The sequence below is a fragment of the Mustela lutreola genome, chromosome 1, assembly GCF_030435805.1.
Source record: "Mustela lutreola isolate mMusLut2 chromosome 1, mMusLut2.pri, whole genome shotgun sequence".
NCBI lineage: Eukaryota > Metazoa > Chordata > Mammalia > Carnivora > Mustelidae > Mustela > Mustela lutreola.
This window is the reverse complement of record NC_081290.1, coordinates 122,624,307-122,642,483: the sequence shown is the minus strand read 5'-3', so window position 1 is coordinate 122,642,483 and position 18,177 is coordinate 122,624,307. Positions and strand designations below refer to the sequence as shown.

The following is an 18,177-nucleotide window of genomic DNA, read 5'->3' as shown; positions in this document are numbered from 1 at the left end:
AGAAGACATCCAGATGGCCAATAGATACATGAGAAAATGCTCCATATCACTCGGCATCAGGGAAATACAAATCAAAACCACAATGAGATATCACCTCACACCAGTCAGAATGGCTAAAATCAACAACTCAGGAAATGACAGATGCTGGCGAGGATGCGGAGAAAGGGGAACCCTCCTACACTGTTGGTGGGAATGCAAGCTGGTGCAGCCACTCTGGAAAACAGCATGGAGGTTCCTCAAAATGTTGAAAATAGAACTGCCCTATGACCCAGCAATTGCACTATTGGGTATCTACCCTAAAGATACAAACGTCGTGATCCAAATGGGCACGTGCACCCAAATGTTTATAGCAGCAATATCCACAATAGCCAAACTATGGAAAGAACCTAGATGTCCATCAACAGATGAATGGATCAAGAAGATGTGGTATATATACACAATGGAATACTATGCAGCCATCAAAAGAAATGAAATCTTGCCATTTGTGACAACATGGATGGAACTAGAGTGTATCATGCTCAGCGAAATAAGTCAAGGGGAGAAAGACAACTATCATATGATCTCCCTGATATGAGTAAGTGGTGATGCAACATGGGGGCTTAAGTGGGTAGGAGAAGAATAAATGAAAAAAGATGGGATTGGGAGGGAGACAAACCATAAGTGACTCTTGATCTCACAAAACAAACTGAGGGTTGCTGGGGGGAGGGGGTTTGGGAGAAGGGGGTGGGATTATGGACATTGGGGAGGGTATGTGCTTTGGTGAGTGCTGTGAAGTGTGTAAACCTGGTGATTCACAGACCTGCACCCCTGGGGATAAAAATATATGTTTATAAAAAATAAAAAATTAAAAAGAACAATTAAACCAGTAAAAAAAAAAAAAAATTCATTCCTCCACCCACCCATCCCCCAATAAATTTTAAAAAGAGCTAATCTATAACTTAAAGCAGACCCATAATTTTTCAGGATAAGCACATACATGTAAATACACTAAAAGTTAAAAGCTTAATTATGTGGGGTAGGGAAGGAAAAAATGAGACAAGATGGGATCAGGAGGGAGACAAACCATAAGAGACTCTTAATCTCACAAAACAAACTGAGGGTTGCTGTGGGGTACGGGGTAGGGATAAAGTGGTTGGGTTATAGACACTGGGGAGGGTACGTGCTATGGTGAGTGCTGTGAAATGTGTAAGCTGACAATTCACAGACCTATAACCCTGGGGCAAATAATACATCATATGCTATAAAAATAATTTTTTAAGAAGTTTAAATTATATGAAGAAAGAATTACAAATAAAATATTAATATTTATTTTTGGAATCTTAAAGTAATAGCATATAGTGAAATGCCAAGATTATATTTTAAAATGATAATACAAAATCCACATCCATTGATGAGTTAAGAAATGCAATCTTAACAACTGGTGACCTAATACAGGAACAGAAGAAAGGAAAAAAAAATAGAAAGAAAAAAAGAAACAGTGAAAAGCAGGGTTAAACAGCTTTGAAAGGTCTAGTGTATGGACCAAAGGATGTAAAAGAAAAGATCAAAAGTATGGGCAAAACTAAGAACTCTTTCCTTTCCCTTTCCTTTTAATAGACTAAATTTTCTCCAGAACTGTAGAAGGTTTAGCCTACAAAAATTTTCTGAGAGTTTTACATTCTGACTCAGGCTGAGGCTAAGCCGTATTAGCATTTAGTGTTATGTCAGGATATTCTGGTGAGCTGACTGGTTTCAGACAACTCTTAATTACCTACACATCTTTAAGATTTTTTTTTTTTTTTAAACTTATCAGACAGAGATTACAAGTAGGCTGAGAGGCAGGCAGATCTTGGGTGGGGTGAGGGGGAGGGGAGCAGGCTCCCTGCCGAGCCCAGAGCCCAATGCAGGGCTCCATCCCGGGACCCTGGGACCATGACCCAAGCTAAAGGCCCAGGCTTTAACCCACTGAGCCACCCAGGTGCCCCTTACCTACACATTTTAACAGGCTACAGCTATTCAGAGGTTGGATCCGTGCAGTACTAACATCATCTGTAACTGACGTTATCTGTTACTGTAATGCACAGTGATATATAGATTATAGTAGTCTTGCAAATTAAATTTTGTGAAAATGGTAATTAGAAAACATTTTCCTAGTTTAATGAAATATCCCTAGATCCATTCCCTAACTTTTCCATTAAATTCTAGCTTTTTCCCAAATTCTCCATTATTACTCACTTTTCTCATTATTTCCCTTTCAAGCCATCCATATTTATTTTCCTTTTCTTATTCATTCATTCATTCAGTCAGTCAGTCAGTCATACTTGTACATTAATATTTTAAGTGTTTTAGGTACCAGGGCTGCCCAAATTACCAAGGTAATAAATCACATCATGTGTATGAGCATATAGTTCTCCTTCTATCTTTGTCTAGACAAAGACAAAGAATTAAAATCTTGGAAGTCCAGATCAGTGATCAAAAAAAAAACTGATTAATTTTTATGACAGCACGCATATGAGGAAGGGAAGATTCAAGAAATATGAAGGAAGCATAATTCAGTAAGACTTAGTGGAAGGGGTGGTATTATCAAGGTAGACGAGCTTTTTTAGCTTAGCTAACTGGTGGTAGGGGTGTCGTTTACCAAGACAGGAAAACAGAAAGAGAGGCTGCTTTTATAAAGAATAAACATTACAGTTTGAGTTGTTTACAGAAAGACTATTCATATGAAGATGTCTAATTTGCATTTAAAATATGAGGAGAAAACATAGGACACAGGAAAACAAAAAATTTTAATTTAGGAATCCCTGAGATTAAAAAGACCTAAAGCTAACAAAGATAGCTTTTTTTCCTCACAAAGAGAAGTTTGAATACAAAGACTAAAGATGAAACCCTGGGAAAAGAAAGCTGTTGAAGGAAGCTATAAGAGAGGTCAGAGATCCAGGGAAAGAATGAGAAAGTAAGTCTCCCAAATGGCAAGACTGAAGACAGGTTTGATTAGCAGGAAAACATCAAAAGGATCAAGCAGCATCCTAGGAAGAATTTTAAAGCAGTTCTACAATACTGATGCCTACTCTGTTCTAGTTGTAAAGAATACTAAGAAAAGAGGCCTTACAATCTAATTGAGTTAACATTCAAATTAATATTTGAATACCAACCAAACGTGAAGCAGTATGTGGTATTTGGTTAGTTAAAAGATAAATTTAGAAGACAATGAAGAAGAGGTGTATTTATGTTACAAATGCTTATATTCAAAGCAAAGAATATTAGTAAAGTGAGATTTTTATTTTATATTATTCACATTATTTATAAAGATCCTCATGAATGTCTTGTGTTCAAAGTTCTATTGGATAGCAATGTAACATTATGGCATATTGGAGAGAATTAGGAGATTAGGATTATTAAATGGTATGCATTAAGCCTTGAAGGTAAGTGATGGATAAAGTAATTAAAATGTTATTGTGTCTAGCACAGAACAGCACATATGGTAGGCAGGTGCTCAATGAATATTCATTAGTTATGCAGAATTCGTGGCCAATGAAAATCCTTACTAAAATATATCAAACAAGCAATCTGCTTTCCTAGCAAAAGCTGTGATTTCTTGGCAAGTAGAGATGAATCCTTATTTTAGAAACTCTTTCCATTGTTTTCTACCTAAGTCTCTTTTGAAAGTGCCTTAAAATGCACTGGTAAACAATATTCAACATTTCATATAACCTGTTCTATTCTTTAATAATTTAGATTGGAAAAGAATTACCAGCTGGACCCTAAAGATGACTCTTGTAATGAAATTTAATACTTTCAATTATCACAAGGTGCAAAAAGAAATAGATAGATACTGACCATAGTTTTGGAGTAGTTCCTCTTTGGTGGAAACAATCAGAGATCGATCTTTTGCGGATAAGACAATGGCAAGGCACACGTAATGCTGCTCAGAAGAATTTGCTCGGCGAACGACAGTAAGAAGTCTGACAGGGTGGTTATTTGGAGGAGAACTAAAATGTTCAATACAGAACCAGCTAGAGTAGCTTAAGCCAGATGGAGGAGGGAAGAATCTTTCACCTAAAATAAAAAGGAAAAAGTAACAATGAAAGAGTTTGCGTTGACTCCGATTTACATTTTAAAAAGAAGGCAATAAACACTAAATAAAATACGATCTAAAAAAAAAGATTCATGAGCAAAGAAAGTTCGTATTTACCGGAACCAATGCCGCTGAGTACAGCCCCATCGGTAAGGCCTGTCGTGACAGCATTGTTTGTGGGAGCGTTATGAGGGGCCAGACTGGGCAGGAACAAGCAGCTATTAGAGAAAAGACAATGTACATATTAGAGATCAACTGTTTTCTTCTCCTGCCACTGCGTACTTGCCACACTGTAATTAACTGCCATCATTTAAAGTTAACTAGAGCAAAGAGATCATGGAATAAACCTGGGTGCCTAAAACAGTCCTTCCCTTCTTATAATTATGTAAGAATGCAGAAAGATATACTTTAACAATCTCCAGTGGCATCATTTTTATTTAAAAAAATTTTTTTAAAATCCAAGTATATGCCACAAATGGTAAAATGCACCAATGTAGAACCTTGTTCAAGACATTGAACAACTTTGTCACTGCAGAGAAATTCCCTTGTTCCTCTTTCCAGTGCGTTGTTTTCCTCTGTGCTTATTAGTTTTCATTATTCCATAATGTTTTAATTCACCATTCAAAACAACACATGACAATGTTCTTAAAATACAATTTATGGTTTTAGATTGATGTATAAGAATCCCACAGACAACGAGTACAGACACATATCTATATAGTATTAGCATTTGTGTCTGTTTTGAGACTGATGGATTTCAAAAATTCTTCTAGAGTCTCTATAGATTTATTTTTGCTTTTGCTACTAAACCATTATCTGCCACTTGAAATTATGTACTCATTTGATGAGACAGTCACTGAGTATTTATAATGTATATGGTAGTAAGCTAGGTAATTAGGGGAAAAGGATGAGTAAACCCCAAACAATTTTTAATCTAATTTTAATTTGTATGTTATCTATAAATTTAGCGTACTAAATCAGAGGTGGCAAACATTTTCCGAGAGGGCCAAACCATAAATACTTCATGCTTTGTAGACCAGAGTCTCTGTCATCACTACTCAATTTTGCCATTCTAATACGAAAGCAGCCATAGAAAATACATACACAACTGAATGTGGCTGTGTTAAAATAAAACTATTTGCCAAAAAACAAAACAAAATTTACAAAAAAAATTTAGACCATAGGTCTTAGATTCCGAACTCCTGTAACATTTCAATTTATTTAATTAATAACTTTAAATTAAATCTAAAAGCCTTAAAATAACATGCTCAAAGAACTCCATCCTTTGAGAATACATAGTATATCTTAACTAAGTATACTTAAAACCAATGATCTATTTGTTAAAGGTAAGTAGAAACCATAAAATCATATAATAAGACTTGACTACCTTACAAATTCCTTACCCAAACCCTTCAAGGGATGTGTCAAATTCAACAAAAGCTGGAGTAACTGATGACCCATGAAGTCTGATGTCATGTGGGGTTGTCATGGAGACCAGACACTTCACCCTAGTAAGAGGTACAGTACTTCCTTCTGCAGATTTTACCAGGCTCTTGCTTATCCGATAATGGTTATCTTCATGTAAGCTGAAAACATTATCTGAACCCAGACCTTCCATTGATGTGATCATACTACCTGTGAAGTCAAAGAAAATCTCTTGGGAAAAGTATCATGTAGATTTCTAAAATAATGACTTTACAAAGCAGACCTATTTTTAAATACCACTTTTGAGTTTCAGTATACAATTTTATGTTTAAACACCAAAGCTATTTTCCAGTTTTAATGTACTTTATGTTCACTTTTAAACTTAAATAGTATGTGGTTTTTTGTATTTTTTTTTGTTTTGTTTTTTAACTTATAAGTAAAGTCATAAATACATTGCAGAAATGTTGGCTACTACAGAGTAAAAATAGTTAAGAATCACCACTAACCACTATCCAAGCCACAGTTACAATGTAATTTAATCATAAATTATAGATAATGATGTTTCTAAAAAGCCAGATTATACTTTTATTTCACAAAATTATTATCTATCTTTGAGAAGAAAGCAAAATATTCTAGGAGAATTACAATAGAAAGAAATAGGTCATCTTTACCATAAAAATAATCAGATAAATAGCAAAAACTTGCTTCTCTCCTATTTTTTCCTACTTTCAACTTTTCCCTTACCATTATTATAATTAAATATGTGATCACAAAAGTACCTGAATTAAAAAATTGCTATATGCATGTAAATGGTAACAATTTCAAGAAGAAAAAGACATTTTAAATAAACTGGTCTCCTTGTGCAGGAATATATTACAAATGATAAGAATGGAGAAAATATTCCCTTTCAAGATAACATAAATATTATTTTCTCTCTTAAGTGTGTGAAGCATTCAGGCAACTATAGGAATATTTCGATCTTCTCTTAGATAAAGGAACTATTTTTCTTTCTACTCTTTGCAAAGGAAATCACAGTCCAATTCTAGAAATTATGTCAAGTATAAAAAAAAATAACAAAAGAATATATACATCTAGGGGAGGTACATTGACAGATATGAAAAACTGCAATACTTTGTTTTCCAGTAAAACTGTACTAGAACTCAAAAAATCTTAGTTTCCAAAACACGGTATTCACTAATCTCTGAGAATAATTCACAGGAGAAAAAAATTAAGACTGAAAGAACAAGTGGAGATTGCTTAATCGCAGATTCTCGCCTGAAAGAACGAGGGGATGAATGAAATGATCACTACATCCTTTCAGGGCAGCTGTTCTGCTTTTCTAAGTTTTATCTTTGCTAGCAATAGTTACTTCAATTCATCAAAACTAATGTCTATCACTATGGCTCACAATTATACAAAATGAACTGAAAAGGAAAAAAAACTAACAAAACCAGAGAATTCACACTAGGAGGAGGTCCAGTGCCACCCAGCTCTCGCTGAGAGCATACTTGTCCACAGCTTGGACAGAACCCATTGCCTCTTGGGAGTCCCTGCCAGACTGGTAGGCAGTGACCGTGCCAGGTTATCATTCCAGCAGCCCGATGCAGAAACTTCTCCTCTTCGGGGCTCCTCTCAGCAATGCTACCACACACCTGTCTACCTGAGTGCCCTATGCTGCTACTGGCAGGTCATTCTCAGTCTTCTCTGTACTAGCAGTTGCCCGCGTCCTGTGAGATGTCCACGTCCACATGAACCACCCACCTAACACCTCACTTCTAGCTCTAGGATCATCTTTCACCTCTACCTTACTCCAGAGCCACAATTTTGGCCTGGTCCTTTCCCTTGCATGTTTCGCTGCTCCAATTTTGACTGCCATTATTCTACCTATCCCCATGAATCTCAGTTCTCTCATTCCTTTTCTCTTACCACATTTGCTTTCTGGCCTACCCACTATCTCCAGTCCAGTGACCTATCCCTTTTCTCCTGGTCTATCACTAGCGGCTTGGTTTCACTTCTTTTCCTAACCAGCCTATATGGCCCGGTGTAGCTCTTCAACTACTTTAAAGCAGTATTTTTAATTTGTCCTCCACGCTTGCAGCAGCTGTCCTACAAACCCAGAGCCTGTCAACAAGCTAACTAACTACTCTAGTTCAGGTGGCAAAGGCTACCTGAGGAAGGAAAAGAAATTATGAATCCTCTGATAAAGGATTGCCCCTTCCAAGCGAAGTATTACTCTGTACGTAATCCTCATGTCCTCTGGATCCTGCTTCCATCAGTGATTCCTTTCTTACCCCATATGCCCCCTTCTTCAGTCAACCAACCAGATTTTATGTTTCCTCATTTAAATAAGAACAATCCCTTTCCTTTCTGAGTAAAATTTCTTAAAATGATATTCATCCCCCACGTGATTTTCATATACACAATAACCAAAAAAGGGAACTTCCAAGGTCAACTTACTTCTCATCTCTGGCTCATAACTCAGTGAACTTGGTTTGTGGACCCTATATTGTTTTAGCAGCTTTTTGTCCCAGGCACCACAATTTAATGGACTTGCCAAACGCAAAAACTCCCTGAAGAAGAGAAAAAGCAGTTATTCCTTGACTGGGAACATCATAGAATTCATAAACCAAACAAAGTATGGGGTCTCATGAACTGTAGCAGACTATTTAAAAATAACGAAAGCAAACCAAACAGTTATTATAGAATAATATATAATGTTAATTTTACATTTCAATTACCTAGCAGTAAAAAGAGCACAGAATATTGTGAAGGGCTAAAAAATGAAATTTGGGGATCATGTTCTCTTAAAATATGATATACAAAAATATACTGAATTGTCTAGGAGTTACACAGATAGGAATCCTTCATATCTAGTCATTTATGTCATCATGTAAAAGGAATTAAAAAAAACCCCAAAACAAAAAAACTTCTGCATTTTTGACTCCCTATAGCAGAAAAAAATTTTTTTAAGTTAGGTACCATTTTCCAGTTTTTCATGTGGAATATAATATACAATTAATTTATAACCTTATAGCTATAGTTCAACAACAACTCTGATACCTGTACTATCATGAAACATATTGTTCTGAAAATTCATTTACTATGAAAACTGAGCAAGTGCAAATGGTTGGTCTGCATTGCTTACTGTTTACCTAAGTAGTGTAAGTTATTTAATGAAATACTAGTATTAAGGAGGAGATAATCTCTCTATCTCATTCACTCTCACTACTTTGAAAGCAGCAGATTACCAAAAATTATCAGGGGAAAATCTCTATGCTGTTTGCAATATTTTAGGTTTTTTAATATATCCTTAAGATGATGGATAAAGTGAGCAGAACAGTCTCATTCATCTTGGTATTGTCAAGGCCTAGTACACACTGCCTAATACAATACTCTTTAATGTTTATCTCATGGTTTATTCTTAATGCACCATTATTTGGAGCCAGTTAAAAAATACAAATTATCAATAAAGGCGAACCGTTTTTAAGAAAGTTCTTAAAAGCTATATAAAAAAGGAATACTTCAGCAGAAAAGAAAATTATCTCATAAAGAGAGCTGCTTATATCTGAAAGTGATGAGATGTACGAGTGTATTTTTATAAGGGGGGACAAGACGACTTATACATTAAATCTGTCTGGCAAGGTAATTTCAAGGAAAAAATGTCTTTTTAATATTTATATTTAAATAAATTAATATATATTTATAAGTTTATATATATTTATGTATTTATATTTATATATTTATATATTTACATTTATGTATTATAAAATTTATGTATATATTTTATATATTTATGTATTATAAACTTGTGTATATTATTTTTGTGAATTATGTATATATAATATGTATATATTTACATATTTATGTGTTATAAATATATTTATATTTATGTATTATAAAAATAAGTTTATATTTAAATAAATACATATTTAAATTTAAGTAAATATATGCATATTTATTTATTAATTAAAGAAAGGGAGAGAGAGGGGAGTAAAAAGGGGCAGAGGAAGGGAGAAAATCTTAATTAAGTTCCATGCCCAGAATGGAGCCTGACACAGGGCTCTATCTCACAACCCTGAGACCAGAACCTAAACGGAATTCAGAGTCTGAAGAGTCTGATGTCACCCAGGTGCCTCTCAAGGAAAAAGCATTTTTTTTTTTTAAAGGTTTTACCCCTAGGTGGCTCAGTCGGTTAAGTGGCCGACTCATGGTTTCAGCTCAGGTAATTATCTCAGGGTTCTGGGATCAAGCCCCTCTGAGTGCAGAGTCTGATGGAGATTCTAGACTTTCTCTGCCCCTCCCCCTGAACGTGCTTGCTCTCTCTCTCTCAATCTCAATCTCCCTCTAAAATAAATAAATAAGTCTTTTAATTTAAAAAAAAAAAAAAGGATTTTAACCCTAAAACACAGAGGACTATTTATCTTGCATTACCAAGATTTAAATATCTATATTTCTTGAATAGTTAAAACTGTAGAAAGTATATTCATATAGAATACACTCAGCATTCCAAAGAAACTCCTGAAACATAACAATTTGGATGCACCTCCAAGGCATTATAGTAAGTGAAAAAAGTCAATCTCCAAAGGTCACATACTATATGATTTCTTTTATATAAATTTTCAAAGTGACAAAATTACAGAGATGGAGGAGATCTGTGGTTTCCAGGCATTAGGAATGGTAGGGGCCAGGGGAGCAGATGTGACAATACAGCAGTAGCAGCACTAGGGAACTCTCTATGACATCGGATTGTGTGGTGGGCACACAAACCTATGCATGTGGGAAGAGGGGACCAGAGCATAGAAAGGATACAGTGTAGCAACATCAGTTTCCTAGTTGTATTAAAGCTACATAAGATGTAACCACTGGAACAAACTGGGTGAAAGGGACTCAAAACCTCTCTAATCTATTTTACAACTTTCTCTAAATCTGAATTTTAAAATAAGAACATATAAAAAGTATTTCTTATGAGTTCTTACCTTTAAAAGTTCTCAAATATGAAGTAGATGCAAGTCATAAACACAACGTGATTTTATTTTTAAAGGAGAGTGCTGGATTCAAGTGGAAGGAATAACCCATGAACAGACATCCTCTAGACCTACCTAAGACCAACATGCCAAGCATTTTGACCATTTTTGTTACTTTGATTTTGCCCACAGATACCTGAATACAAGTCTATTAAGGAAGGAACTCCTGACTCTGAAGACGCTAGGAGCTGCCATTACTAACTGGGGCTCCTTCAAGTGCGGAGAAGAGAACACACTGACCTCAGCACCATGGGCTCCAGCGCCTGGGAGGCAAGGCGCTCAAACATGCGCTGCAAGGGGGGGTGCAGCGAGTGCTCCTCGTCAGCCAGCGCCGCACTGCACCGCTGCAGCAGCCGGGCATGCAGACCCGCTTCACACATGACCTGCTGGTTTCTCTCCGTGTGCACCAGGGATTGCAAAATAGTTGCCACAGCGAGCTGAAGGTCCAGGGCATGCTAAAGGTAAAGAAATCCATGCCACGAGGGCATTCTTAGTAAGAAAGCTGATCCTTCTTTCCTCAGGAAGCACACCTTTTAATAGGAGGTCTCTGTCTCTACACGGTTCAGATGACCTTCAGAGGAGTTCAGAAGCTAACTGGGAGTGACATGGCAACTCCAGAACTGAGCTAGGCAAAGTCTTCCTATCATCATTTTGTTGGAAGCCTACCCAGCCAAACTCCACTCTCTCCTCTTTTCTGTATTAAGTGACTATCTAACCAACAGTATTTTGATTTTTGTAGAAAAGATGAATGCAAGGTCTTTTACATGATGGGTAAAGACCCAGTTTAAAGGAAAGCCTATCATTTACATATGTGACCCTTTAGGCCTTAGAGGCCATACACCATTTTAACAAATTAGTCACTAAAGCACCAATTCACCCAAACTCTTGAGTGCTATAAGTCAGAACAGATAAATAGCTTTGAAATGGTATCTTCAGTCATTTTTCTTTCTGCACTATTTATTAATAATTTCCATTGCCGAGCAGGACTTATGAGGAGAATTATTTTAGCACCCGTCTTGGTTGCATTTGTGACAAATGAATTGTATTCCAAAAAAATACATATCTATCTCACAAAGAAAGTTAAGACCTAAATTTAAAAATCTCATTTTTTTCCTTTTCTACTTTAGTATGTGGTATGGAATGGTTCCCTATCAGTCTGTCTTTCTTGGCTCAATCTCCTTGATTATACAGTCATATTCATGTCCTTTCACTTATGAAAGATGGAGAGGGGCTAACATGTCCAAGCTTACTTCTGGCTGTGTCACCGATCCAACAGAGGCCAGCAGGTCCAGCATAGCAAGCATGGCTCCAGGATGGATGATGACGGCATCAGAACTCTGGAGAGACGTTGTGGCCACATGTAGTTTCAGGTCAGCGACATTTTTAGGAGGGTAAACAGGGGGAGTTGAAACAGAATGATATGCATGCCTACAGAAAAGAAAGAAGGGTAATTTAGCATCAAATTCCAATCAAATTCTCTGTTCAATTTTTTCATCTTTTGTTACTTTTATCTACTGACAAGCAAAACCTTTTCAATGCTGGGTTACAAAACACTTACAAGCCTGGGATATAAAAGAGTAATATACTGTCAATTCCTAATGAGTCAGGTATAAACAATTTAACTAATTCTTCTAGGCTCTGATATGTCTTTACCATTTGTTACCTCGATTGTTTCATTTAAGAAGTTGCTAAGAGAGCCCGATGTGGGACTCGATCCCAGGACCCTGAGATCATGACCTGAGCCGAAGGCAGCGGCCTAACCCACTGAGCCACCCAGTCCCTCTCTCTCTCTCTGCCTGCCTCTCCATCTACTTGTGATTTCTCTCTGTCAAATAAATAAATAAAATCTTTAAAAAAAAAAAAAAAAAAAAAAAAAAGAAGTTGCTAAGAGAGTAGATCCAGAAGTTCTCATCACAAGGAAAGCATTTTTTTCTTTTCTGTATGAGATTATGGATTTTTTTAGACGATTTTTTCAAAGATTGTATTTATTTGTCAAAGAGAGAGAGAGAGAGAGAGTGAGCGCACGCACAATCAGGGGAAGTGGGGAGTGGCAGGCAGAGGGAGAAGCAGGCTCCTCACTGAGCAAGGAGCTTAAAGTAGGACTTGATCCCAGAACCCTGGGATCATGACCTGAGCTGAAGGCAGATGCTTAACTAACTGAGCTACACAGGCGTACCATGAAAAAAAAATTTTTTTTTGAGAGACAGCACACATGAAAGCAAATAAGGGGGGAGGGGCAAAGGGGGAGAGGGGGAGAAAAAGAGAGAGAGAAAATGAACGAATCTCAAGCAGACTCTGAGCTGAGCTGGTATGCAGGCCTGATCCCACAATCCTGACATCATGACCTGAGCTGAAATCATGAGAGATGATTAACTGACTGAGCCGCCAAGCACCCTAAGATGCTGAATGCTAGCTAAACTTATTGTGGTAATCATTTTACAACATATGTAAGACAATCATTATGCTGTATAATTTAACTTATACAATGCTGTATGCCAATTATATCTCAGTAAAACTAGAAGGGAAAAAAATGACATGTGTACTAGAAGATGCAGCAAACAGGTAAAATTACAGTGATCCAAAACTTTAGGTATGGTAAAAGTTCTGTTATTATGTGATAAGGATATAAATGAAATCAAATCCTCCCTAATAAGATTTTTTTTCTTTATTTTCTTTCTTTCTTTTTTTAGAGGGCAGAGGATGGAAGGACAGAGGGAGAGAGAGAGAATCTCAAGCAGGTTCCATGCCCAGTGCGGGCCAGATGCAGGGCTCGATCCCACAACCCCAAGATCATGACTTGAGCCAAAATCAAGAGTCAGGAATTTAACCAACTGAGCCATCCAGGTGCCCCTCGATAAGATTTTCTTTTGAAATTACCTATGTGTTTGTAACCTTTCCTTATACCATGGGTAACATAATCAGGGACTAACAATATGTAAGTGGCCTATTCTCTAACTGGGTCAATCAGTCAGGGTTGGTTAAGAATTTTGGCTACCTGACAAGAAGTAGTGTTAAGCATCAAGGAAGTTTTCCTTTAGCTTATTTGGAACTACAATCACATTCTTTTGCATTACCTACTTACCAATGAAAATACTCATCACAATTTTTTAAAAACATAGAAGGCATATTTTACATAAGCAGCTTCTATGAGGTAGAAAGCCTTGCTATACCCTGAACATAGCACATTTCTTCTCATCAATGATTTCCACTTTCTATTTCATACTACCCTTCTACAATTCATGAGTTTTGCACATTTTGTATCCTGGCACTAGAGAACAGATGCTCGTGGCTTCAGCCTATGGGAGCTCTTTGTTCCGATGAATTGGTTTCAGCATAATTTGTCTAATGCTGAGCTCTGTCTCTGAGAGCAGTGTGGTTTCAGCTCTCTGGCACAAGAGCAGCTTGGGAAACAGATGCTTTAAGTCAGTGATTCTGTAGCAAAGATTTGGCACGGCCATTTTTTTTTTAAAGTACCATTCTCTTTTTAACAGAGATTCTAGGAAAGTATTCAGCCTTACTTACAAAAAAAAAAGCACGTGGGCTCTTCCAGTTTATTTAAAGTTACCGTCTTCCACCTACTCATTTTTTCAACTCTGGGTTTTTGTTTTGTTTCATTTTTTTTCCCTGCTGTTTTGTTCAGAAATATTTAATTTCTAAACTTACTAGGATAGATTTCTAAATGCTAATTATTATCAGCAAGTATCCTCAACCTGTGCTGTTCTAATTCTATGAAATATTTTGACCCATCTAGAAAAAAAGATTATAGTGTAATAGGAATTTTCAACCATTAAGAAATTTCATAAAAACTGTTTTTCATTACACATAAAAAATAACTCAATTTGGAGAAAAACCCAATCCTACTTGTATACTTTAGTCATAGGCCTTCCAAAATTATTTTTGAGTTTCCAGATTTACTACAGACTGAACTTAAATTATGGATACAGCCAGCAAGGAGTCTTTATGCCTTCAGAAACCGAACTCTTTACTAATTAATATATAGCTATTACAGTAGCAAACCTTTAAATCTTCCATAAGATAACAATACTGGTATAAAAATTACATTCATTCTTCTCAAATCAGAAAAATTTTGCAAGCATTGCTTATTTATTAACTAAAATTAGGTCTATTTTAATAGGCATTATTTAATATTATTAATATTTACTAAGTCACTTAGGTATCACTACAGGTATTATTTTTTAAATTTAGAGATTATAGTAAGCCTATTAAATGAATAATCCCAAGCAAGACCTAATCATTTACAAACATAGGATAAGACATTTCAAAATTTAACTTTTATGTTGCAGCTATTTTTAAAACTTAGAGAAATTGTTACTTAATATTTCAACCTAAATTTTCATACACACCTACCTCTCTGGGGAATATATTGTTGAATATTTAAATTCTGAATACCCTTTGCCTTAACTTCCACCAAGTATGAACAGGCACTTAGTAACAGATATCATGTTTGAATAGTAATACTACTAGCCATCTTTTCTTCCCCTCAGATATATGCTAGAGAGACTTGGTTTTTATTTTGTATTTTGTTTTCACTGATGTAGCTCTGATTAAATATTGTTCAGCTGTAATTCTGTTTGGTTATTCTTTCTGAATAATGAATAATGATAAAAAGTATTGTAAGTTTTATTTTTCCGAATATAAGGTTTCTTAGGTTTTTGTCCCCAATTCTTTTTTTTTTTTAATATAATTTTTTATTTTTTATAAACATATATTTTTATCCCCAGGGGTACAGGTCTGTGTTGTCCCCAATTCTTAAAATAGAAAAGAATCTCTAGGATTATGTGCCAGACAAGTATCACAAACTCAAAACTTGCTTGTGTCTGAATACTCCACAAGCCATGAAAACTAATACAATGTTGGTTTCTCCTTTTGCCAACAAAAACACATTTTGCCACAAGAAAAAGACACTGAAATAATTTGTTGAGATGTCCTAAAGATATTCTAATTCCAGAAGTTACTGCATTTGCATTTGAAAATAAAAACATTGTTTTATTGGCTTATGATTCTTATCACTCAGCAAAATGTAAGTAACCTGACCGGAATGGCAACCTGAAAATGTCAGTGTTGACCTTATTATTATGAGCAGTACTGGGAACCTCCTTGGGATAAAACCAACCTGAAGGCCCAATTGGAATTCCCATAGAAAAGATTCACTCAGCCAGGACTGCTGAGTCAGTGACCATTCCCCTTGAAGTAAAAAATACGGCATCATTCCATGTAGCTGTGATGCAAATGATGACAAAATGTTTTTGATCTAAGCCTTAAGTAACTCTCTATGAGATAGAATAAAATTTCCCCTTTGTCAAATTATCAGTTAAATAGTAAGTTCTGATGGGTTTCCTTTCCATGTGTTCCCTTAATCTGTGAATTTCTACTGCAAGTATTTTATACTTTTTGGTTAATACTTAAAAATGGTTAAATGTTTTTAAACACAGCAATTCTTGTACCTTCATAATTTATGGACTCATAAATGTGACTTTCAATAATTAGAACTATTTAGTAATTAAAATTATTTTTCTAATATCCAGTATGTGGTATAGTGAACACATGTGAATTCTCAAACACAAAGAATACCTTTTACAGCATTTATTTTAGCAACAGAAAAATACACTACTTCAACTAAAAATGATTTTATAATTTCTTATATTAAAAACTGCTCTTAGAAAAAAAAGTTTTAAAATACAAATATACTGAACAACACTAAATTCATGTAAGACTATTCTGAACTATTCCATGATTTATTGTCAGAAAATGAGCTCTAAGTCCTAGTGTAAAAATAAGAGAAAAAGGAAAATACAAAGTCCACCTATCTAATGAACATTACTACCATGATATATTGAAATACAGGACCTGTAACAAGTAGTTTCAATATAAAAATTCCACTAATATTCAAATTACAAAATCTGAACAGAAATAAAATTAATTAACAACAGTTGAACCTCAGGATTCATTTTTAGAAAGCTGCAATGGAAGAATATATTAATATAAGACTGAAGGACTTATACTTTGGTCATGACAAAAACTGGGAAAGGAATGGTATTGGTCCCAACTCTACAGGCTATGATCATTTTAAGCACAGGTTGCAAATGGAATCTTAAATGGATCTTAATTGTACTCTTGTCAATCACCTGCTGGTTCTTTATATTCATAAGCTTTATACACAAGGTAGACTAGATGAGCTTTGAAAAGAGATGTAAACATAACCAATGAAAACAAGACCTAGGATGGTTTTTTAAATTCATTTTTTTCAAAGGTTGGCCGTGACAAGTCTCCACAACAGCATCACATATCAACTGGTTAAACCTGATTGAGAAAATATGCAGCTCCTTTCCAGTGCTGTGATGTGCATTTTGGAGTAAAAGCAAAAACCGAAGAAGGATTCTTAGCATATTTAAAGTAAAATAAATAAATAAAGTACTCTACTTAAAGAGGCACTAAGTCCTCATTTCTAAATTAACTTTAATAAGATATGCCTGCTCTAAAAGTAAAATGTATATTTTACTCTAAATAACAGAATCAGATGACAATATTCTAAATGTCCCTCATATCCTCATATAGCATTAACGCAGTTTATCCTCATAAATATACTCAGAAGCTGACGATTCTAAAACCTAAAACCTAAAAAAAACAAAAAACAAATAGAAAGCCAAAAAAGTTTTATACAAAGCACAATCACCACATTAACATATAATTAAGCACAGACAAAAATAAACTCCACACAAGTAATGATTGACTTCTGTTATAAGATCAGTACCTTTTCCTGGACAAAGCTGGTGTACCCCAGGGAGAGGGGAGAGAAGACTCACTTGTCAGGCAAGGAGGGATCTGTTCTGCACGACTACAGACGACAAAACAGACAGGGCGGTTGAGAGAGGTTAGAAGAGAACACCAGGTTGGCAGCTGGTTAGTTTCACAAGAATTACCAGTAAAAGTGTAATAAGGAACATCCTCCATACTCCGCAGGAACGAGAAACAAGACTACAACACATGCACTGAGGGAAACAGGAAAGCATGCTTAAGGCAGATGCTTATCTATTAATGTTAACACTTAACACATTTGTTAAACAGAGTGCTGTAAGCCCTTTTTTTGACAAAAAAAAAACCAAAAAACTAAAAATGAGGTATACTAACTAGGATAAGTAGAAAAAGGAAAAGAGGTTGAATCTAAATATAACAATTTTGATTTCAAATATCTTGTTCCTTGAATACTACACCAGACAATGTCTCTTTTAACAACATATATGCATTTTTATTTTCAAGATGTTAAAAATGGGAAAACAATTTTTCTTAATTATCTGTATTTTCTTATCTAAACGGTTAGGTCTAAGAAATACTGTCAAGAAGCAAGGAACATTTCAGTAGATATTTCAAAGTAGATTACTTTATGGTAAAGGATATAAAACCCATTAGAAGCTCCATCTGAACAGAGTTACTTGCTTAACTTACAAGACAATAAAGAAACAATCCAGTTATTTTATGAGATAAAACTATGGCAGCTGTTAAAAGTGATAATGCTCAGGACAAATTAGCACTATGACCAATCTTACATTATTTTTAAAATGAGAAAACACTTTAAGAACTGAAAACAAATGATTCCGGTAAAGTGGCACTACTATGATCCCCTTAGAACCCTGGAGTTCCCTCCTGATAGATTTT

General features: G+C 35.4%; 1 protein-coding gene across 5 annotated transcripts in view; it reads right to left on the bottom strand.

Moving 5' to 3' along the window:
• WDFY3 (WD repeat and FYVE domain containing 3) overlaps positions 1-18,177 on the bottom strand; it is a 278,171-nt gene that overhangs the window by 111,159 nt on the left and 148,835 nt on the right. For 4 of the 5 annotated variants that reach the window (XM_059173438.1, XM_059173447.1, XM_059173443.1 and 1 more), the window contains 7 exons: positions 17,276-17,359; positions 11,754-11,931; positions 10,744-10,958; positions 7,937-8,049; positions 5,458-5,689; positions 4,172-4,272; positions 3,817-4,035 (listed from right to left, as the gene is read on the bottom strand). In XM_059173438.1, coding sequence (XP_059029421.1) covers positions 3,817-4,035; positions 4,172-4,272; positions 5,458-5,689; positions 7,937-8,049; positions 10,744-10,958; positions 11,754-11,931; positions 17,276-17,359 — 1,142 coding nt within the window. The remainder of the gene's footprint in view (positions 1-3,816; positions 4,036-4,171; positions 4,273-5,457; positions 5,690-7,936; positions 8,050-10,743; positions 10,959-11,753; positions 11,932-17,275; positions 17,360-18,177) is intronic. The other variant, XM_059173453.1, reaches the window with a different exon arrangement.